This window comes from Apodemus sylvaticus, chromosome 1 (assembly GCF_947179515.1).
Source record: "Apodemus sylvaticus chromosome 1, mApoSyl1.1, whole genome shotgun sequence".
In the NCBI taxonomy this organism is placed as follows: domain Eukaryota; kingdom Metazoa; phylum Chordata; class Mammalia; order Rodentia; family Muridae; genus Apodemus; species Apodemus sylvaticus.
The window spans coordinates 153544565-153569398 of NC_067472.1; the positions used below are offsets into that span (position 1 = coordinate 153544565).

The 24834-nt window shown below is 34.2% G+C and overlaps 1 protein-coding gene and 1 pseudogene across 4 annotated transcripts in view; one reads left to right on the forward strand and one right to left on the reverse strand.

The window, feature by feature from the left end:
* Ube3a (ubiquitin protein ligase E3A) overlaps window positions 1-24834 on the reverse strand; it is a 73759-nt gene that overhangs the window by 33145 nt on the left and 15780 nt on the right. For all 4 annotated transcript variants that reach the window (XM_052161520.1, XM_052161518.1, XM_052161521.1 and 1 more), the window contains one exon: window positions 22343-22387. In XM_052161520.1, coding sequence (XP_052017480.1) covers window positions 22343-22344 — 2 coding nt within the window. In that variant the 5' untranslated portion in view covers window positions 22345-22387. The remainder of the gene's footprint in view (window positions 1-22342; window positions 22388-24834) is intronic.
* LOC127684648 (peptidyl-prolyl cis-trans isomerase NIMA-interacting 4-like) lies at window positions 9678-13578 on the forward strand (annotated as a pseudogene).

The following is a 24834-nucleotide window of genomic DNA, read 5'->3' on the forward strand; positions in this document are numbered from 1 at the left end:
AATGGTTGACTGACTTAATTCTTCCTAGCTACTTTTTTTTCATCCTAGCTACTTTTTTTCCTATAAGTATGCACTTAAAAATTTCTAAGTATCAGTAGGGAAGTTTCAAAACTTCAACTATATAATTTGAATGGGGCCAACATTTATTTACATATCCATGATTTTTAAGCATTAGTTTCAAAGTTCAAAGTACTAAAATATTTGTTTTCTTAAGAGTGCTAGGTTTTGTCTGAAAAAGCCAGTTCTCCCATCCCCCCCCACACACACATACTGCTTCTTTATGTGATAAAGAACTGTCAATACTGAAAGGAGAAATCAGATCATCCAAGAGTCAGCTCAATGTCATTAGTTGTATGAACTAATTTTCTAGGCCTCATTTTACTCTTAAGTCCTTATAATTTGTCAAGCTACCATTCACTACATGCCAAGTAATACACTATGAAACTCTCAGAGAATTAATCATCAGTAAGCAATTTCATTAAAAGAATGTAGACAAAAATAATCACAAAGGGTAGAGAGATAAATATTTTAAAAGTCCCAATATTAATTATGTCAGTTTTCACTCATCTTTTAAAAAGTGAAGTTAGAAATTAAGAATAATAGAATTAAGAAATTATTATATAAATATATTTATGTAAGAAAATAAGTCTTCATTCCTAGCTCTACATTAGTCCAAGACTTTCTAAGTCCCTAGGACTTACACATAAGCTTCCCACTTTCTGGATTTAACTGGATGCCTTCATGGTTGTTCCTTAGTTGTAAATCAGCACCCAAGTTAAAACATGGGTCTATGAATGTCCAAACCATACTCTGATTAACATGATTAAGGAAGGGAATGGGTAAGGAGGAAGGGACGGACATAAAAGAAAATGGAAAGTCAGGATATGAAGTGAATCCTTTTCCTGATATTCATGACCAAAACTCTACAAAGAGGAGGTGCCAGTTACTTTTGCCTATTCACATTCCACTGACTTTTCTTGTAAATCAAAGTACAATATATTGATTCCTTAAATAAAAATATGCCTTTTTCATTTAGTTCATAATAAGAATCAAGTGAATCCTAACAGTGAAAGAATTCCACTTTAAACAATAGTTACCAGTTGTTTATTACTTTCTATGAAGCAACTGGCCATTAAAAAGGATTCTACAGGGGGCTGGAGAGATGGCTCAGTGGTTAAGTGCACCAACTGCTCTTCCAAAGATCCTGAGTTCAAATCCCAGCAACCACATGGTGACTCACAACCATCTGTAACAAGATCTGAAGCCCTCTTCTGGAGTGTCTGAAGACAGCTACAGTATACTTACATATAATAAATAATTTTTAAAAAAAAGGATTCTACAGAAACTGATAGAAGCAGATACAGGGACCCACAGCCAAGCCCTTGAAGAGTCCTGCTGAAGAGGGGAATGGAGACAGAGGGGACAAGGATAACACAAAAGCACACTCCACAGAATCATCTCAGCAGGGCTCATAGGGATTACCAGAGACTGAATCAACAATCAGGAAGTCTGAATAAGTCTAACCTAGGTCTTCTGTATATGTTATATATTTGTAGCTTGGTGCCCTTGTAGGACAATTAGCAGTGGAAATAAGGATGTCTCTGACTCTCTTGCCTGCTTTTGAGAACCTTATCCTCCTAATGGCTTACCCTGTCCAGCCTCAATGTGAGGGTATATGCCTACTCTTATTGAAACTTGTTATGCCAGGTTTGGTTGATATCCATAGGAATCTTGCTCTTTAATGAAGGGAAAAAAGAGGGTAGTGGTTCTGAAGGGTGAGGGAAGGTAGGAGGAAGGGACTGAGAGGAGTGGAGGGAGAAGAAAATGTAGTCAGGAAAAAACAATATGAAAGAATTAATAACTAATTGAAGTTTTCCACAAGTGACAATAAAAGGAGAAGTAATTTTCAGTGTTCTCAGTAGCACTAATAACACTATTTGTTGGTTCCTAAGTTAATTTCTGGATAGTTGAATACTTAGAAATAGAAAGTAAATCATAGTAAAAACTGATAAAGTTATAAGATAATGTAACTACACAGAAAATATCAAGGAGATTATATACTAGAAGAATAAAGAATTCCCATATAAATAGTTCAGCATGGGAATAAAAAACAAATGAGTGCCATGAAACCAAGAAACATAAGCAGAAAAATGAAAGAGATAACTAAGAATATGACTTACTAGTGTCTTTTTAAAAAGATAGGCAGAATGAAAACATAAAGATTTGACAAAAGAGGTAAGAAACAGAAACAGCCTAAGACTCAATTAACCCAGGTACTGCTTAGTTTTTCATAGGTAAATGTCTCACTATTTTATAAGGGGTTTAATAAAGGATGTGTCTTTATATATTCCGACAAGGAATGGTGGCATATTCTTATAATAGTAGCATATATTAGACTGAGGCAGGAAGATCTTGAGTCTAAAGTTATTTTGAACTTTATGTGGGGACTCAGAAAAACAAATTTCATAACCTGCCCCAAATTATTTTTAATGTAGAAACTTGTCAAGAATAACAGTGTGATCTCAAAAAGACCAGAGATATTCATAATGCAGCTAAAATCAGTATAAGGTAGGGTCTACTGAGGTGCTATCATATCATGTATTACAAGACTGAAAGTATAAATATGACCCAATTAGTACCAGGAACAACTTGAAAGGCCATTATATATAAAATAAGGAGAGTTTTTAAAAGATAAGTGGATGGATGGATACTAAAAATATTTTTATTCATCTTTTCAAACCCAATGACCAATTGCTAATTGTTAAAATAGAACTGTGGAATTAAAATTTCACATAGAATTATTTATCTTTTAAAATGAATAATCTTCTGCCCCATTTCATGGTTAGAAGAAAAGTAAGTAAACATTTACAAATTAAGAAATTGAATAGTGGAGCTAGAAACGTGGAGTGGTGTAGGCATACCACCAATATATATTGTATAAATATACAAAACTTTCAAAGAATATTATTTATTTAAAAAAAAAAACAAAGATCTTTTCCTAAGACCTAAAAGGTTGACTACTCTTTCTGTAAACAGGAGGTGAATATTGGCTGATTGCAGAGAATGCTAGTTTTAGAACTTGCTGTCATATAAGAATTTTGAAACTGGCAATCTGTCCTGTATTAGTGGAGAAACAGTACCACTGCCATACAAACAACAGATACTCGATACTCATTTAGCCTAAGTTACATACTTCCAGCTTTTTATTCCCTTGTTAGTCTTACTTAATGGTAGGTTTTATTCAAATCACTTTTCCAAGCAGAAGTCTATTTACTATAGCCACAATTAAAAATAGATAATTAGATATAAACATTTATTGAACGATTTCATTCAACTATGAACTAAGATCTAAACAAAGCAATTGAAGTTGCTTACAACATTATTTCTGTAATATAGTTCTGAAATTGTCTATAATATGGAACAGGATTATATTTTGATCATTGTGCAAACATATTACCCAGCCTATTTGTTTGGTGATTTGAATAAATAATCTGTAAATCAAGGAAGGTGAGAATGACCTTTAAGAGTTTAAATCCCAAAATCATCAGAACAAATGGAAACAAATAAAAGCAGAGAAAAAAATATACTTTATTAAATTTTCATTTTGTCTATATATCACATTTTCTTTTATTCATTCGTTGATAGACACTGGACACAAGTTTTACTTTCTAGTTACTATGAACAGTGCAGTTAAAAGAATAGAGATCTGCAAGCATCCCTCATTTAAAGAATTAAAAATAGTTTTCAAACATAGAAAAATTAAAGAAAACATTTCTAAGATCATTTACTTTTGAAGGTCAGCATTACTTAGACTCCAAAATCAGATGAGTTTACTCAAGGAAAATGAAACAGGACAGGACAGGCTGCTATGGCTCAATGCAGTAATCTTAGCACACAGTAGCCTGAGTCAGAAAAAAAGAGAGTGAGTCCAAGGCCAGCAAGGGCTATAGAGATCTTATCTGGGAAAAGGAAGCAAGGAAAAAAGAAACTACCTATCAATCATTTAATAGAAAAATATAAATGTAAACAACAAACTAAATATCGATCTCAACAATACATTTAAAAGATTATAAATCATAAATTTCCATATGATATTTGCTGGTGAAAGGAGAATTCTGTGTAAAAATTAGTCAATTTCCTGAATTGTATTAAAAGAGTAAGATTAAAAAACAATAATTTAGGCTAGGATGATGGCTCACAGGTCAAAAGCACTAGCTGCTTTTTCAGAGGAAGAGTTCAGTTGCTAGCATGATGTCAGGTAGCTTACAAAACTGCATTACTCCAGTTTCAGAGCATTCAATGCCACAGACACCATATACATACATATATATATATATATTCATACATATATTAGATCTAAACAGTCAAAACCAATACATAAAACACATTTGACAAAGCAGAACACATGTCCTTGCTAAAATCACATTACTTAAAGGAAATTATGTGAAGCTTTCAGACTCCAGTCTGAGAACATGAATAACCACTCCCAATGTTTCAGTAGTTAAGAGCACTGATTCCTCTTCCAGGGAATCCAGGTTTGATTCTCAACACAAACAAACAGATCAGCTGTAACTTTTGGAGGAGTTACACACTCATCTGGTCTCCATGGTCACCAGCCATGCTACAAGATATACAGACATTTATGTAGGCAAAACATAGATACACACAAGTTAAATTAAAAAAACGAGGAGGAAGAAGAGAAGCAAAAGGAGGAAATGGAGAAAGAGGAGGAAGAAGAGGAAGAGGTAGATGCAGCTATCAGATAAAAAAAAGATAAAACGATAAAGGTTCATTTGGAATAAGATACAAAACTACAGGCTGCTAATGCAACAAAATGAATGAAAAGAGTGAGAGTATCAAAGGGTAAATTCAAACTCTGAGAATAATAATATTGGAAATCACAGAAGAGATAAGGCAACAACTGAGAAACAGAAAAACACTGTAGCAAAAAGGAAAAGCAGCAAGTGGCTCCAGCCAAAATAAACTGTTGGTGATAGGGATATCTCCTCCATAAGGTAAGAAGACAGGTGGGACTGACAAAAAAGACGCTAGTCTTGATCACAGAACAAGCAAGAGTCCTCACAAAGAACTGGAGGTGTTGGCATGACACTAACTTATTCTAAGTCTGCACTGGAGAAGGGAAAATCCAGTTTATAACTATATTCTGGAGAACTAGACAGGTCCATTGATAAAGGACCTACATCTGTTTGAGAACAAACTATACTGGGGATTGAAAAACTTGAAACAATTAGAAGTAAGGAAAATGGGGTAAGTCTTGCCTTAGTCTATGGGTGGGAAGACAGCTGAGCAAGGTAGATATGGAGTAGAGCCTTGAATGCAAAAATGTTGAGAAATTCAAGTAGACAAGGCTTGAAGGGCACTCTGTCAATTAACCAGCCCTTCTGTGACAAGGATCAAACCCTACAGCGTGGAGGATAAAGTGTCAAGCCCATCCATGTTCATGGACTGCTCAGCCTACAAAATTGGCTCTGTCATGAGGTTTGCTGCCTACACTAATTGACAACTCTGAAGGTAAGGTCTAGTGGAGAAATCGATTCCAGCTGCCTGATACCCCTTGGAGTGTGGTGACTACAGGCAGGATCTAAGAGTACAGAGACCAGTTCTCTAGAAGAAATAGTGTTTCTTGACATCCCTCATTTTAACACACACTTGGGAGATATCCTGTGGCTTGAAACTAGCCAACTAGGAGAGAAAAGCTGGAAAGTCCCTGAAGGAAATAATGAATGAATGAATAAATGAATACGTAATAGGTGAAAATTAAAAACAAAAATTAAAAATTCCTAGGCCATGTAAAGCAAAGTTCAGCTAGCAAAGACACTGGTATTCAAAAACACTGACAGTCTCAAACCAAAAACAGTTGTCTACAACATCTGAGCTTTGACTGGTTCCAAATCAGCACCTACTTAAATACCATGACTGAAATATTAGGGGATGCAGAAGAAATTACTCCAATACACTTTCATTTTACTTGTTATTGTTTTAGACTATTATTTGTAAGACTATTATTTATTTACTATACTATTTATTTTATTTTGTTTGCTTTGTTTACTTATTTACCATTTGTTCCATTGCTCTGTTCTTCTTAGTATGCTTCTACATTCTTTTCATTTAAACTTGCTTCCCATTTTTTCCTGCCCCTTACCCCTTTTTTTCATTAAGATACTATTTATAATATGATCCTAAATGATTTTTAATTTCTTACATAATTATTCTCAACATATTTTTAATGATCAATTGTACTATAAATGCTGGCATCAATCAATTTAAAGTCTACTTCTGAAAATGATTTGGTTTTATTGTATGTGTTAGAGATTTCTTTCCTCCTTTGAGTAGTACTAAGGATTGAAAACTCAACAGAAGGTAAATTACAAATAAAACTAGAAAACAAACCCATCCTGACAAGTGTACAAATCACAACACAGAAACAAACAAAACATAAATGAAACAAAGTTATTTCAGAAGATCAACATTTAATAAAGAATAAATAAATGGTCAACTGATTGAAATGCTGTTCAAAGAATTCTGAAGTACAAAAATGTCAGTAAGTACAGCAAAGAAACTGAGATTGGTGGTGGGAGAGAGAATGATGGAAATGAATAAAATAATTAAAAATCTCAGTGGAAACCTTCAATAATAGACCAAATCAAGAACAAGACAGAGCAGCAGGAATCAAAGATAAATCTTTATTCAGACACACAACAATACAAAATTAAATACAACTAAACCTTTGGTACATGATCAAAATGAAACAAGAATGCATGGAGCAGAAGGAACTAAAAAGCATTGAGACCAAGTCAATGAAATAACAGCAGAAAATTTCTAGAATCTCAAGAAAGAAATGAACATTTATACAGAAAGATGTTTAAAACCCAAATAAGTCATGGCTAGAGAAAGAACTGCTCCTCAGCACATTATAGTTCAAATCCTAACACTACAAAGAAAATAAAAGTATTAACATACTAACAAAAGCAAATTCACTGTAACATCCATTCTCTCACCAGAATTTTTTAAAGACAAAAATCGTTTTGGTGATGATTACTATATTCAAAGTTATCTTTTAAATCTAATATAAAAAGTTTCCAAGGCAGGAATAACATAAAGCCCCTCATGACCACTACACTACAGTATACATTTAAAGGAAACCTACACACAGCAGAATGACAAAACACAGGAGCTCAAGGAAAATGAAATTTGTAATTCTATAGATGAAAAAATAAAAATTAAGAAGGAAGCAACTATATCTACATAAAGTTAATAAAAGAAAATCAACTATGAAAGAAACAACAAAATTTGGCCAACAAAATATGTTTTTAGCATTCCAATTATGATACAGATTAGCAGAATGAAATTAAAAACAAAATGAAATTATTTGTTGTCTATAACAAATATATTTCACTTGAACACAAGCTAAAAGAGAACAAAATGGAAACTGAAGAGTGGAAATCCAAAAAGAACTGGAACAGTGACATAAATATATGATTATATACTATAAAAGAAAACAACCAATAAGGGATGTGCAATTCTAAGTATATATGCATTAAATGATGGTGTACCGAAGTTCATAAAACAAGCACGACTAGACTACTGTAAAGTCCAACCTCTCACCAGAAAGTACTGTATCCATATAGAAAGTAACAAGTTAAGTCAAAATACAGTAATAATCTTAACTTTCCAAATTAATGGCTTATCTAAAAGAAAGAGAGAGAGAGAGAGAGAGAGAGAGAGAGAGAGAGAGAGAGAGAGAGAGAGAGAGAGAGAGAGAGAAAGAAAGAAGGGGAGGGAGGTAAGGGGGAAGGAGGGAGGGGGGAAAAGATGGTTGATTTTATCTAAACTGTACCAAACATCAAATGGACTTATTTCAAGACATCCAAAGAACATCTCACATTCCGCAAAAAAAAAAACTTGGTATCCCATGGAATTCACCAAGAGATAAACCACATTTTAGAACCTCAGGCAAGTCACCAACAACAGTAAAAATTATTTTCTTGCACTTATCAGATCATAAGAGAATAAAACTAGAAATGCAAAAGGAACTATGCATACTACACAAATACCTGGAGATAATACAATACAATTTTGAATATCATAAGAGTAACTGAAGAAAGCAGAAAAGAAACATTTTAAAGAAGTAAGTCAAATGAAAAGAAAACATATACAGCAAAAATCATCCTTAGTGGGATAACTCAGACTCAGAAAGATAAATATGGTATGTATTCACTTATAAAAGAATATTATCAGTTAAGTAAATAATAACCAAGGTACAATCTGTAGACCAAGAGAGGTTAGGTAAAGAGGAGGGATCCAGCAGGGATACATGAATCTCCCTAGAAGAGTGAAATAGATTTTACAAGCCAACTGGGAGCATATGGGGAGTTATCAGGTGTGGGGAGGTGAGGAGTTGTGGAAGAGATGAGGTTGAGAGAGAGTGTAGTAGAAACAGCTGGAATTAGGGAGGGGGGCATTTCCGTGTTGGTATAGAAACCTATTGCATTGGAAACTTCCTTGAATGTATGAAAGTGATCCTAATGAGATGGTCTAGTAAAGGAAGATACAGAATCTTAAGTGGCCACCTCTGGTCTCCAGACAACCAAACTAAGTTGCACTTCAATTAAATGAAGAAGGTTCCATAGAAATTCCCAAACAGGGCTTGAGAGATGGTTCAGTGATTAACACTGACTACTCTTCCAGAGGTCCTGAGTTCAATTCCCAGCAACCACACAGTAGCTCACAACCATCTGTAATGGGCATCCAATGCCCTCTTCCGGTGTGTCTGAAGACAGCGACAGTGTACCCACATACACGAAAGAAATGAATAAATTGGAGGAGGAGGAAGAGGAAGGAGGAGGAAGGAAGGAGGAAGGAAGGGGGCAAGAGGAGGAAGGAAGGGGGAAGAAGTAAGAAGGAGGAGGAGGAGGAGGAGGAGGAGGAGAAGGAGGAGGAGGAGGAGGAGGAGAAGGAGAAGGAAGAAGGAAGAAGGAAGAAAGAAAAAGGAAGGAAGAAGAAGGAAGGAGAAGGAAGGAGGAGGAGGAGGAAGAGGAGAAGGTGAAGGGGAAGAGGAGGAGGAAGAGGAGGAGGATGAGGAAGAGGAAGAGGAAGAGGAGGAGGAGGAAGAAGAAGAAATAATTCCTAAACAGTCCAAGCTGTGACCAAAACAATGGATTGCTACCTGAAAACTAACAGCAGAGTCCTGCTGCTGAGGACAACACCCAGACAACCCAAGGAATATGAAGAAGCCAAGCTGCTGTCTGCATGATGGATCCTTCACCCCTACACTCTACTTCTTTGTTATGAGAAGATACTCTACAAGCTACCAAAAGAGATACCAACCCAGCCACCAATCCTTTGACCTACAATCTGTCCTTCCTGTAAAATAGGCTAAGGCAGTAGTGTCACAGAACTAGTGGGAGCAGCCAAGTGATGTCTGATTTGACTTAAGGCCCACTTCATGAAAAGAAACCCATACCCAAAACTGCTTGATAACTAAGAACCAAAAACCTAGGATAAAACAAAAAACTACTGATGTTTTAAAAATTAAATAAATAAATAAATTTAAAGACAATAAAATGATTTGCTAATGATATTCTGGTATACACATTATACTAGTGCCTAATCTAGTAATCATCAGAGAGATTTTCCCTGGCAGCAGATGGGAACAGATGCAGAGTCCACAGTCAGACATTACATGGACAGAGTATTTAAATGGGAGCTCTCAGTCAAATCCCTTGCAGCAGAGCTCAGGAAATCCCTTAGAAGACAAGATAGAAAAACTTGAGAGCCACAGGGGATGGAAGATAACAGAACAAGGCCCTCTGAATCAACTAAGAAAGTTTCATATGAAATCTCAGAAAGTAAAGCAGCAAGCACAAGTGGATCTGAACCAAGTATGTATGTATGTATGTATGTATGTATGTATGTAAGTATGTATGTATGTATATATACACATATATAATATACATATACACATACTATAATGTATATAATAGATACACACACACATAGACACAGACGCACACATGTAAAATACCTATATGCTTAATATTATATGGTACTGCTTAGTGTGAGAATGAGTTAGGCTTCTGACTCTTGTGCCCACTCTTGTGACTCTTTTCCTCTTACTGAATGCCAAGTTAAACTTCAATGATAGTTTTTGCTTCATCTTTTATTTTATTTTATCATGTTTTTAAAAAACAATCAAAGAAAGGAAAATATACTAGGATATAGCAAAAGCATCTCTAACAGCGAAGTTTCACTTCTTCCTTTAGAAAATTCAGTCAGAATTAAAAATAAAAACTTAACGATGCACCTCAAGATTTCAGAAAAATAAAAACAACCCAAACTACAAACTAATACCTGGAAAAAAGAATAAAGACCAGTATAGAAATGAATGAACTGGATTCTAAAACAACACAGTAAAACAAAGAGTCCTTTCTTTCAAGAGAATAACAAATCCTCAGCCCAAATAACCAAAGAAAGGCAAGACCAACTTAATAAAAATCAACACTAAAGGACAAAATAAAGGTTAGTACTGAAAACTCATAAGGTCTTTAATAATTAATATGAAAAGCAACATTTAAAAAGAATGAAATATCTATAAGAAAGTTATATATTCCTAAAAAGGTATGATCTATAAAAATTATATTAAAATGAAATAAAAAAACAAAAAGATACAAAAAGCGGGGCTGGAGAGATGGGTCAGTGGTTAAGAGCACTGAGTGCTCTCCCGAAAGTCCTGAGTTCAAATCCCAGCAACCACATGGTGGCTCACAACCATCAGTAATGAGATCTGACACCCTCTTCTGATGTATCTGAAGACAGTTACAGTGTACTTAGATACAATAAATAAATCTTTTTAAAAAAAGATACAAAAGCAACAAAATTGAAGCAGTATATCCTTCCAATAAAGAAAAGCCAAGAACAGATTCATTGCTAAAATATACCAGTTCTTTATAGAAGAACAAACAACAAAAGAACCTCAAAGTAGTATAAAAAGAAACATCTTTATGTGGAGGTCCTTGATCCATTTGGAGTAGAACAGGGAAGTGGGAAGGGGTGGATGGGAGAACAGGGGGAGGGAAGGGCGCTTATGTGACTTTCGGGGAGTGGGGGGCCAGAAAACAGGAAATCATTTGAAATGTAAATAAAAAATATATTGAATAATAAAAAAAAAAGAAGTAGTGCTGCCCTTTAACCTGAAAAAAAGAAAAAAAGACATCTACAACCTGCACACTGCAAAAACAAGAGTGTATTCAAATAGTGCTGGTCAAAAGCAGAGGGCTCATGTAGAAGAATGAAAGTTGATAATCATCTCTTACCCTGTACAAAGCTCAAACAAAGTTCAACTACAAATGGATCAAGAGCCTTGAAATGTGATCTGATACCCAGAATCAGAGAAGAAAGCAGGAAATACGCTTGAGTTCATAAGCACAAGACAGGACTTTCTGAATAGAAGTCTAGTAATATAGGCATTAAGACTAGCAACTGACAAACAGGACCACATAAAATTATAACTGAAAACTCTATAGTAGATGACACTACCATTGAAGACAGCCCACCTCTTCACCCAGTCGTACTGATCATGGACTTTTATCTAGAATATACGAAGTGCTCAAATAAATACATACATACATACATACATACATACATACATACATACATACATACTCAAAAATAAAAAATAAAAAAACACAGGGACAGGAATTAAACAAATACAAATGGCTGAAAGACACTTAAAACATTTTCAGCACCCTTAAAATCAAGGAAAAGCATACAAAAACTTCCTTGAGATTAGACCAACCTAGTCATAATGGCCATGTCAAAAAAAAAAAAAAAAAAAAAAAAAAAAGGGATAACAAGTGCTGAAATGGAATGTGGGGAGAGGAAAATAACTAAGCACTGTTGAGAATTTAAACCGGGGTATTCACTATGGAAATCAGTGTATAACTTCCTCAAAAAGATTTTAAAAAAGATGTACCATTTGATCCACCTATACCATTTTTGGGTACCCAAAAGACTTCATGACTTACTCTAGACAAACCTGCTCATACATATTCATTCTCCTGTAATGCTCAAAACTATTTAACTCTCACTGGATTCTATCAACTTATAAATGGATAATTAAATATATGGTACTATATGGAGGAATATTATTCAGATATTAAGAACAACAATTATTAAATTTGCAAGTAAATGGATAGAGCTGGAAACAATCATTCTGACTCATGAAAATCAAACCCAGAAAGACAAATGACACATATATTCACTCATCTGTGGATGTTAGCTTTTAATCTATAGATATGTGTGTTTCATTTCAAAAACTCATAGACGCTGGGAAATTACTTGGGGCCATTGGGGGAATGACTTTCAAGGGAAAGTATGCTGAACGAAATAGTATTAAAAATTAAAGAGGAATAATGGAACAAAAAGTTTACACTGGGTATGTAGATGGGTAAGCAGGACAGTAGAAGGAATAGATGGGAGGAATAACAACACTAAAACGTTTTCCAGATGATGACCTCCTACTATAGACTTCCTAAAATATACACACACAATATAGAAAAAGTGGTTAAATAGCCCCACCAGCTTTCTGCCAGTGACACACATCTTATTATGAGCCAGTAAGTCCCACACAAAAAGCCTCAGAAACTGTAGGCAGGTCAAGCCCAATTTCTTTTCTGCATGTCATTTGCCACACTGACCACTCCATAAGATACTGCCTAGCATGGTCTGACCAGAAGTACCAAGGAGTTAAGACAGTTTAGACACATTTAAAAACTTTAACAGTTGCCCAAAGATTAAAAGGCAAGCACTATTCAGCTGATCTACAACCTGACAGGTTATGGTAATACCAAACAAGGGACAGAACCACTACCACTCAACAAAAGAGAGACTAGGTCCACATCAAGAACAACTACTAAAAACATAATTCCAGATGCTTTGGTCCTACTGCAAAGACAGAAATAACTAAATACACAAGTAACTAAAGCAGTATCTCCACTAGAAAATAACAACCACAGTTTATATAGCTCTGAGAAAAGCATCATAAATGATGCACAAGAAAATGTCTTCAAACAGCAAATCCCTGTTGAAGGAACTCAAATACAATATGAACAAATGACTGAATGAGAACTGCAAAAACACATAGCTGAATCAAGTAATAAAAGTAACACAGGAAGTTTAACCAAAAGCTTAAGAGATGCCGCCAAAAGGGGAAATGTGGTTCTGGAAAAGAAGGGAAAGAAGGTGCAGCCTCTGGGAGTGATAGTACTGACAAGAAGTTTCAGGGTCCTTAAGGTGGTGGCAATGTAATAAAGGTCAAATATATTCTATGTGAAAACATGGGAAAATCATGGAAGCCATGCAAGTAGCCACACAATATAGTGAAGATAAAGCCAGAAAAGGGGTAACTTGGGTTGGATGACCAAAGGATTCATAGTGAGGCCATACCAAGAAGCAGCATTTGCCTTGCCCATAAGTGGGATGGATAAGCCTGTGTTTACAGACCCAACAGTTAAGACAAAATTTGGATAGCACATTTTTATGGTTGAAGGGAGAAAATAAAATTACATCAAAGACTGAAAAAAAAAAAGTAGCACAGTATATAAATATCAAATTAAAAAAAATATGGAAATCCTGAAGAAAAGTCAAAATGAATTACTACTAAAAATTAAGAATTCAGGAAACCAAACAAAAAAGCTCAAAAGAAAGTTTTGTAGAAGACATAATATCAGGCCAGGAGAACAAGGTAGAGGATATGATCATTCAAAGAAAATAATAAAAATATTTAGAAAATACTAAAAATCTATGGAACTTAACATAGGGTATAGAGAAAAGCACATACACATACACACACAAAAAAAATCTGAAAATAGTTATATACGAAGAAACACCAGTCAAAGGCACAGAAAATATTTTCAATACAAATCATAGATGAAAATCCAAAATGTATAAATATGTCTATTAGGGTACAAGAGGCATACAGAACACCCAACCAGAAAACGCATCAACATCCCATCAAATCCAAGAAGGCTTCCAACAAAAACCCACCAATTCTTCAACACTAAAGTTCTAGAGAACCCTGGGATACAGAGGATATTGCAACATAATAAAGGAAAAACAGAAGAAACTCCTGGGAAACATGTTAAATAAAAAATAATAAATAAATAATAAATAAAATAACCCTCAAAACAAGACAAGCATGTTCAGTCTTGCTATTCCAGGTCAATATTATACTTGAAGCGTTAATAAGGGAAATACTGTAAGCGAAGGAAAATAAAGAAAACACCAGTAGGGAAAGAAGTCAAATTGTCCTTATTTACAATAAAATGGTTCTATAAAAAATAAATAAAACAGACTGTAGAATCCACCAGACAACTCCTACAGCTGATAAACACACTCAGCACAGTAACAAGATACAAAATGAAGACACACAAAACTTAGAAGCCATTCTATATACAAATAAACACAAAGACAAAGAAATCAGGAAAACCATCCCAGTCACAATAACCTCAAAAATTACTTGAATAAAGCTAACTAAGGAAGTAAAATAGTTATATAATTAAAACTTTAACAAATTAAAGAAAGTATTTGAAAAAGCAACCAGAAGGTGGAAAAAACACCCATGCTCACCTCAGAATGGTATGATTAATGTTGTAAAAGTAGTCATTCTACCTAAATCAATTTACAGACTCAACACAATCCCCATCAAAATCATAGCTTGATTTATCATAGAAAGTAAGAAATATTAAAATTTAATGTATTGATAATACACATGACAGAAAAACAATCCTGAACAGCAAAAGAAATGCTAGAAATTTCATCACCTATGATTTCAAGTTATACTACAAAACTTTAGTAAAAAACTTTAGTACTGTCATAAAACAAACACATCAATTAATGAAATCTTAGTGAAGACTTCTTGATGGTAAGATTGGAAAGCTTAGACACCAACCACATCCTTGAATCACAGAGCATGGAGACATCATGCTGGTACTCACTGGCAAACTTTATCCCAAATGGCTATAACCCACTATGCTGGCAGGTGCTATACAAACTCTCTTGAGAAGAAAGGCCTCAATCTCATCCAGTCATAAACCCTGAAGGTTAAAAGTGGCCTGACAATATAGGATTGCTAATAATGGCATACGTGTTTTAGGAGTAACTAGCCACTACATGATTGCATCAAAGGTTTACTCCATAAGGTGGAGGACATACCAGGTACTATTAAAGGAGTCACGAGCCTGTGAATAGATAAGGCCCTAGGATAGAACCCATACCATTACTCTGCTAAACACACATAATATTAAAATGACCCCTAATGATTTATTGCTATACCCAGAGAAAAGCGCATTTCTTAGTTTTCACTAGAGAAGCTTTGCTCCATAATGTATGGAAAGTAACATGAGATGATCCTACCCCAAAACTGGTAGGCATGGCAAGAAAAGAAAAACTGTAAAGTGCTCAATCCCACATCAGACATTCATCTCACTCCAAAGGGCTGGAAGTATGGTCACTCACAAGTGGTAGACAACTTCAAGGAAACAGTCTTTTCCAAGAGACAAGACACATATATAAACTTATGATAAGCCATTATGATAATACACCCAAGCTACAGCTAGCCAAAATCCCAGCATGGCAAGGGAGGTGGGTGGGGAGGAGATAGAGATGTCATCCCACCAGAAGTATCTTATGAACCCCTAGTAGGCTGACACATGCTACAGCTTGACAACATAAAACTAGATTCAATGGGAAATGAAGGAGAAAAATTTGAAAAAGTATAATCTTAAAATAATGGAAGACTTCAGTGGAAGAATTGGAGAAATGATTATACTCAATTAGAGACTGGATGAAATTCTTAAGATTTTTTTTTTTAAAGGAAAACAGAATTTTGCAAAGAAAAAAAAACATTGAACTTCAACCTCTTTGGAACTGTTGACTAGTGACATCCTAGTGATCACTCTCTTCCATGGTTGGCTATTTATTACCATAGTTTTTGGTTACTCTCCAAAAGTTGATAAGACACTACTGCTGAAGGCATAACATCCTTTAATCAAGAAATGAATCATTTGAAATGTAAATAAAGAATATATCAAATAAAAAACAAAGAAAAGAAATGGAAAAATTAAGGAAAAAACTCACCTTGAAGCTTGATCCCTACTGACTAGGATCTGTAGAACTTGACAGTGCTATGCAGACTACCAGAGGAGAAAAGTAACCAGAAGATATTCAACTTATAACCAACTTCCACGTCATGGTCTTCAGTGATCAACTGAGTCTTTCTACTTTTAATTGTTTCATATCTCTCTCTCATCACCTTACCTCTGCATTCCACTAATACTGAGTCTATGCACAGTCTAGTGGACTTGTCCATAGTCATCTTCCTACCTAGAACACTAAGGTCCTTAGTTATCACAGCTCATTCCCAAAGTTTCCATATCATTTCTGTGCTCCAATAGCAATCACAGACTCCAACAATCCACCACTTCATATTAACTATACATAGTGAAAGCATGACCTTATAACTTATGACAGGCATTATTCTAAGAATTCTGAAACAAATAAAGAGGAAAAACATGTAGGTTAACTCAAGAGGGAAGAGTAAGTGCCAGGCTTAAAACATCAAAAGTTCCAGGTTAAGAACATAAAGCTAGTACAGGATGTCACATAAATGAAAGAGTCAGTTCACATAGAGCCAAAGTTTAGGGAAGTGGGAAGGAGTAGATGGGGGAACAAGGGGGAGGGAAGAGGGCTTATGGGACTTTAGGGGAATGCGGAGCCAGGAAAGGGGAAATCATTTGAAATGTAAATAAAGAACATAATAAATAAATAAATAAATAAATAAATAAATAAATAAATAAATAAGGAACCTTTGAAAGTTGAGTACAGAAAAGATGGTTTACCTTTTTTTAATCAGAAAAGCCCATTGAGTTGTTGGTAGTAAATAGAGATAGGAACAAAAGTACTGAGAAACAATAATGTCCTTTATCAAAAGATGGCAATAGTACTACAAATGCTTTTTAAAGTAGCTGAAATGTATTCTGAAGGTAAGTTCAACAAAACTTACAAACAGTTCCAATATGTGACACAAACAGAAATTAAGGATGCTTTCTAGAACTTGGTTAACAGTTGTGGGGAAAAAAACTCCTAATAAATAAAATGCAAAGGTTTATCAGATTTGAAGGGATCAATAGCATACAAATAATAGCTCTATTTTAGATGAGTCAATTTCTGATTTGGATTTTTTGGGGTGGGGGGGGGCGTGTATACATGTTTGTGCACACAAGCATGCAGGTATGCATGCCTATGTATGTGCATTTGGAGACCAGAAATCAATGGCAGTCATAATTTTCTAGTGCTTCTCACACAACTTTTTAAGACAACATCTCTCACTAAACCTGACACTTGCTGAATTATCTAGACTGAATGAACACATTTCAACCATCATTCTCTTTCTGCCCCTCCATCAAGGCTGGGGTAAAAGGCCTTGCCACACTTTTTACATAGGTTCTGAAAATCTAGTCCATATAGTTGAAAAGCACTAAGCAACTCTTTAGGCCCTGATTTTAGCTGATTTTTTTATTTTTATTTTTATTTATTTATTTTTAAGCTACAGCCTCATGTAACTTCGACGGGCCTTACAGTATAAGTGAAGCTGTCCGTGAATAATTCCCAAGTACTGGGATTACAGGAGGAGAGTAAGCCAATGCCCAGCCAAATATCAAGATTCTTAATAAATCTATATGCACAAACTCCTAATATGAATTTCATATAATCCGCCTGAATACCTTCTGGTTTTCTTTCCTCTTCTATTAAACTCATTAGCTAAAGGACATCAATGCCAGTGTGTACTCCAGAATGAGAGTCTCCAAAATTATTTATATTTCTTAATATAAAACAACTTTAAGGTCTTGTTATTTCCAATAATTATTCCTTTATCTTAAGCATATTAAACATCATATTTAGGATTATTAAAATGTTACTGATCTGTTAAAAACTCTCACTCATGCAATAATAATTTTAATATATGAAGACACAAGTGTTTTTCCAAAGATTTTATTTTCATTGACAAATAAGAACTATATTTATTATCATATGCAAAAATGATGTATCAAATGAGTTTATAAATTCTAACATACATAGCACTTTTTGCACAAATATTTAAAATATTATTGATATTCAAGAAAAAATACAAGAAAAAGCCACCATACTGTACAATAGGGTTCCTGAACTACATTCTATTCATTTTCCATTTTTTATTTTATGCCCATCATCTATTCTACTCTAAGTAACAAAAACTTTTAGAAAATCAATGTTTTTACAGTCTACATACAGTAAGATTCATGTACTACCTGTTTCTGTGCTGATATATTTCATTGAAAATATAGAGCATCATTTCCATCCACGTCACAGACATAAGATTTCAGAAAAAAAAATTTTAATGGCTAAATATTACATCATCATATATACCAATTTTTATTTATTTATTCAATGACAAACACTGGTTTATTTCTGCATTTTGTTTAATTAATGCTGCAATCAACATTAAACTGCAGGTATCTCTTTCAACACACTATATATTTCTATAATATAATTGCTATGTCATGGCAATACTATTTTTAAACTTTTAGGAAGCTATTATTTTCCATAATTGATCTAATTTACATGCCAAACAACTGTGTGCAAGATTTGTTTGCTTACAATCTCACAAACATGAACATTCATATATTCTAGCAGGTAAGAGGTGGTATCTCACTGTTGTTTCATTTCTTAGATGAATAGAGGGTAAAGAATTTTTTTCTCATAAATTTGATGCTGGTGATGGTGGTACATACCTTTAATCCCACACTCAGAAAGTAGAGGCATGAGGATATCTGAGTTTGAAGCCAGCCTTGTCTACAGAGCAAATTCCAGGACACTCAAGGCTAGAGAAAAACTTGTCTCAAAAGACATAAAATACATAAATAAATAAACAAACAAACAAGCAGACAGGTTTTTCCTCTGCGAAAAAAAATCAAGGATTAATATATGTGAAATTCTGCAGAGAATAGAGGAAAGGGAGAAATAGTATAATCTCAAAATCATTTTTAAAAATTCATTTAACCACTTTGCCATTTGTACTCCATTTTTCCATGTGTGGGCCCCAGTACAACCTTACTTGTCATCATCTGGACTTTAGTCTAGTTCTACATTCTCTCACTAGCATAGAGCTTACCAATTAGGTTAGCCCCATGCATCCTCCTGTATCTTCCCCCCCAGCACCAGAATTTTATGTGTACACTACCACACACTGCATTGAAAGTTATCAAATCAGGCCCTTATGCTTTTTAGGCAAGCACTTTACCTACAGAGCTATCTTCCTACCAGAATTACTTCTTCAGAAGCATCTATTTAGGTCCCCTATCCACTTCTTCAATGGGCTGACTGACTTACACATTTTATATATTAACTATTCTTCATATGAATGCTCTCATTCATTCCATAGGGATCGTTATCTATTACCTATATCTTTTCTTGTGTAGAAAGCTATTGTTTTATATAATCCCATTATTCTATTTTTTGTAGTCATGCTTTTAAAACAAAGTTCACAAACAAGCTTTTCCTGTTTTCGTCTATTAGCTGACAGTTTATAAAGGATATTAACTAAGGACACAATTTTGTCCTGTTTAACATACTGGTTTTTATTCTGCAAGAGTGGTCAGTGCTCTTAACAACTGAGCCATCTTGCAGCCTCAAGAATCCTTGAGTCAGAGAGTAAGGCAATATAATCCCTGTAGTTAGGCAGACTTGGGTTTGGATTTTAGTTGATGTTGTTTCTTCTAGGAATTTCAAGACAGTGTTTCTCTATGTAGCTTTGGGTGTCCTGGCACTTCCTCCTGACTGTCTCTGCCTCCCAAGGGCCCACATTAAGGCATGCAACCCCACCACATTAGACTAAAATAAATTCCACTTAATTATAATGACTAATAATTATGTATTGTTTAATTCAGTTTGCTATTACTTTCTGAAGAACTCTTATTACTAGCCTATAATACTAGACTTTTGTTTTCATATGAGAGCAACGATTTGACTGATAAAAAGTTGGGAAACCTTCAATGTTTTTGGCTGACCTTGGAAAAATATTAGCATAGTTCTTCAAGGTTTAGTGAATTTCAGCAATGATGTCATTGGGTTGCGGGCTTTATGTGACAAAAGACTCAATTCCTGAGTTTCCATTTTCTGACAGCCTTAACCATGGCCATCAATAATAGCATGTAAATTTAAAATGCTCTAATGCTAAAAGTGTCATATGCAAACCACTATTAATGGTTTGTCCTATCTATACGGCTAACATTCGTTCTAAACTCAGTGGACCATTCAGTGCATGAAACTTTCAACATGTGGTCTGTTTCTTTAAAACCCTTCATATCTTTTAAGTTTTCAGCACATTCAATCTCAACTCAATTTATAACTATAGTGTTCCATGAAATACCATTAGACCTTTTTCACTAAAAAAAAAAAAAAAAAAAAAAAAAAAAGTCCTTAGGGAGCCATGGTGGTGGCACACACTTTAAGCTCAGCCAGTGCTCAGAAGGCAGAGGTAAGCCAGTCTCTTGAATTTGAGGCCAACCTGGTCTACAGAGCCAGTTTTGGGACAGCCAGGGCTAAACAGAGAAACGAATGGTATCTCAAGGAGGAGGAAGAAAAAAATGGTACATGGTTAAGGCAGTTCTTTAGCTTCTGCTATGCCTGCAGCTATCTAGATATACAAAATAAACTTGTTTTCTTTTAAAAAACAAAAACAAAAAAGTTACTTGGCTACTAAACTACAATAAAATACCACCTCCCATTCAATAGGATGATTACTGCTCCCCAAATTTTAATACATGGGTCAAGTTGTAAAAAAAAAATTTATACTACTTTTATTCTAAGGAATGTAAGTAAAATGGTATAGATGTTACTTAAAACAGCATGATATATTCTCAAAATATTAAAAATACAATTACCATGATATGCTATAGGCCCAAAAGAATTTGACAAGTTCTCAAAGAATAGAGCCATGCTAATCACAACATTATTCACAATTGCTAGAGTACAGAAATAACCCATTAGCAGATACAGCATATACAAGCAAGCGTTATTCAGCCTAAAAAATAGGGACGGAGTTCTACTATATGCTACACATAAACTTCGAGGACATTGTGTTATATGAAAATAAGCCAATCATCAAAACAAACAAACAAAAAAGTTGTGTGACTATACTTACTTGAGATAGTTAGAAGCACCAAACCCACAGACAAAAAGTAGAATTGTAATTGCCAGCCACAGTGGAAAAACACAAGTCACTATTTAATGCATACAAAGTTTCAGTAGTGCACAATGCAAATAGTTCTGATGACAAAGGCTCAAAAAATATTAATATTTGCAATACCACAGGTTTACTCCACAGTAAGGAGTAAATTTTATAACTTTTCTAAAGTGTTTTAAAGTTATCAGAGAAATTACCTAGTATCATAAATGTAAAGGATATTTCATAGGTGTTTCCTAGAATTCATAATGTACATAAGCATTTAAAGAGATGTAATCTGCTTTTAGTAAGGAAAACCTTAACTCTTCAAGCACACCTTAAACATAGCTCCACATACCTATCTCTACTTCCTCCTAATTTCTTAAGACAGGAGTACATGTGTTTATGCATTAACGTATGTGGTATAAGTAGGTTTATACATGTGTGTAGGTATGTTCAGAAGTCAGAGGATTGTTTTCACTGTATTCAAAGCTTGTCAATTCAGCTAACCTAGAAGCCAACTTGCCTCCTCTGAATATTTACATGTCAAGTGCTATATTCACCAAGTCATTGCCACAGTCCCCTGCTTAATTCCTTCTATGTATTCTTATTTTGATTTTTCTTTCCCCATTGTCAAATTTTGAAAAGGTCTCAATTCCCTACTTCTCCCTGCACTCAAGGGTCCTGCTTCAGAACCTTGACAATGACTTGGCCTAGAACACTGCTCAAATATCCAACTGCTTAATCCCCAGTAACATTTCAGGATTCAAGCCAGTTTTAATCAGTTATACCAATTTTCCCACTATGCACTAAATTTCTTTTGCATAACTTGGTACTCCTCTGTATTCCCACTGTACCCCAATTATAATTCAATCTCAATAATTAAAAAAAAAAAATCTTATTCTGCTGCTTCTGAAGGTAGGAAATAAATCTCAAGCATCTTTATACCCAACACAGGACCTGATGATTAATATTTAGAGTAAACAGAAGTCATAAATATTTTAAATAAAACAGTATAGGGCAACTTAAGACACAGAATAACCTGAACCAAGTTATACTTACATTCGGCTAGCTTCAATGTCCTCAGACTGGGGTTCTCCTGGTGATCTGTAAAATGCAAATTACGAACAACATTAGTGAATTCCAAAAAAGTATTAAAATATAAGTAAGGAAGATAAATTTGAAAGCAAGACTTAAATTCTAATGAAAGGGTGTTTTAAAAGATTTAAAACTAAGAAAAAAGTAAGCAGATCTGATTGTTGCAACATTTAACAACAAACTTTAGAAAGATCAATGTTTGAAAAGAAAATTAAAATCATTATACTTAGATATCAAATTAGTATAAAACATAATTATTTACAAAATCAAACATGTATTCAAAAACAAAACTGTTACTTTCTATTAAGTTGGATTGTGGTATTCATAGTCTTAAAATTAAATAAAGTGTCTGCAAACTGTAACCTGAGCAAACACACTAAGGTGTAGGATCATCACCTTTATTTCAAAATACTATACTGAGAGATTTATATTCATTTAAACACTGTCTATGTATACAGAAAAAGCAAGGATAAGTACTTGCAGGGTAGACCATATTTCCCTCAAAACCTAAAACATTACAAAAACTCCCTTGAAAAATGTCTGCCAATTTCTGCAATAGAAACTTTAAGCTCAAATATAATAGTATTCATAAATCTTTAAGATATTTAAATGCTATGTACCATTCTAATCATAATTCCTGTGGTTCAATAAGGTAACTAGATTTCCCTAAAAAACAGTATCTGCTGTCAGCATGTATATGGAGTATTATATTTGCTACATAATTATAAGCTAGTTTTAGTTTTAATAGCTGCTGGTTATTTTCTTTATTTTTAATATATTAGCTAATATAGAAACTACATCTAAAACACCAAAAAGCATCCCATTTTTATTGGGTGGAAATTTTCCCTATTCTGAGCATCTGGTTAAAGAACAAATTCCAGACCTGGGCACAGCAATACTTTCCTATAATTCCTGTCATCAGAATGCTAAACCAGGATTTAACATGAGGACAGCCTGTTCTACTTAGTGAGACACTGCCTCACAAAAAGAAAAAAATCTGTTACCCTCTATGTCTTTACTGGGAGAGAGTAAAAGGTAAATTGATTTCAATACCTATTTCTGATGCTTTAAATTCTAAAAAAAGGTTAAAAAAGAAAAAATTTAAATTTTCAAGTTCATCTTGTAGATAACTGTGAATTTATTATTGACTTTAGACTTTCAAATGAAAGACTTGATATGTGAATTTATCACTGACTTCAGACTTTCAACTTAAACCAACAAAAGGTTTATAAATGGTGTATTTTGGCTTATGGTTATAAAAGTTTTTGTTTTTGTTTTTGTTTTAAACAATGATCCTTAAGTTAGGGGTTGGAGAAGTGGCTCACTAGTGAAGAGCACTTGCTGCTCCCAGAGAAACCAAGGTTTGCCTCTCAGCACCCACACAGTTGCTCACAACCATCAGAAACTCCAATTCTAGGTCTGATGCCCTCTTCTGGCCTCTGTAAGCATGAGGTATACATGTGAATCGGGCACATGCATGCATACCTGCAAGTAAAACTCAAACACATAAAATTAAAAACAAAAAAAATCTTAAAAATTAATGTATTCACTTCTTTAGTGTCAAAGAAATTTCACTTCTTTACTAGACTTTCAAAATAATACTCATTGTAATTCATTTAGATTCCAAGTCAGTAATGCAGACAGAGAGAGAAAAAGGAAAAAAGATCCAATTAAAAACAAACCCCAAAAGCGCAGATAGTTTATATTTTCTTAGTAGTTTATTTATATTTTATGTTTATCACAAAATTACATAATTGAAAATGTAGATTGGCAGTGATAACAAATGAAAAATTATCCACTCTCTTCCCCCAGGAAACAAGCAAATATCTCAGAAATAATGTCCTCCACTAGCCTTAATTAAACTACCAAGATTGTTTCCAAACTTTATCTCAAATAAAATGGCTAGAAGAGTTAAAACATGATGGCAACCCATACATTAACTAACTCACTTTGGAATGTGTCTTTCCAACATCTGATATATTATTAGACTGTGAGATAAAGCTGGCTTGCAAAACAACAAAAACCTGTTAGCAATGAGGAAGCCAAATCAGAAGCCTCTAAACATGTAGGAAGCAAAATGTTCTAAATGTACAGGAAAAGAGAAAAATTTAGAATGTTAAGAATGATGAGAGGAAAAAAAATTATACAAGAAAATGTAAGATAAGAGAAAAACAGAACCATATCTCAAGAGAATATTATAGAACTGCTACAATTTGAAGACCCTAAGATGAACTACAGAACAAACATTGTCAAATGCCCAACTACAACTACTTTCCCAATTTCTGATTGCTACAGAGTATGTGAATGCTAGTATCATAATGCCAATCAAGTATTACAAATATACTAGACTTCTATTTAATATTTGCATATATTAGAGTGAGCTATTAAACACCATTTAGCCAAACTAAAAATTTAAGAAACCCCAGGAAGATCAGAGTAAAAATAATCCAAAACGT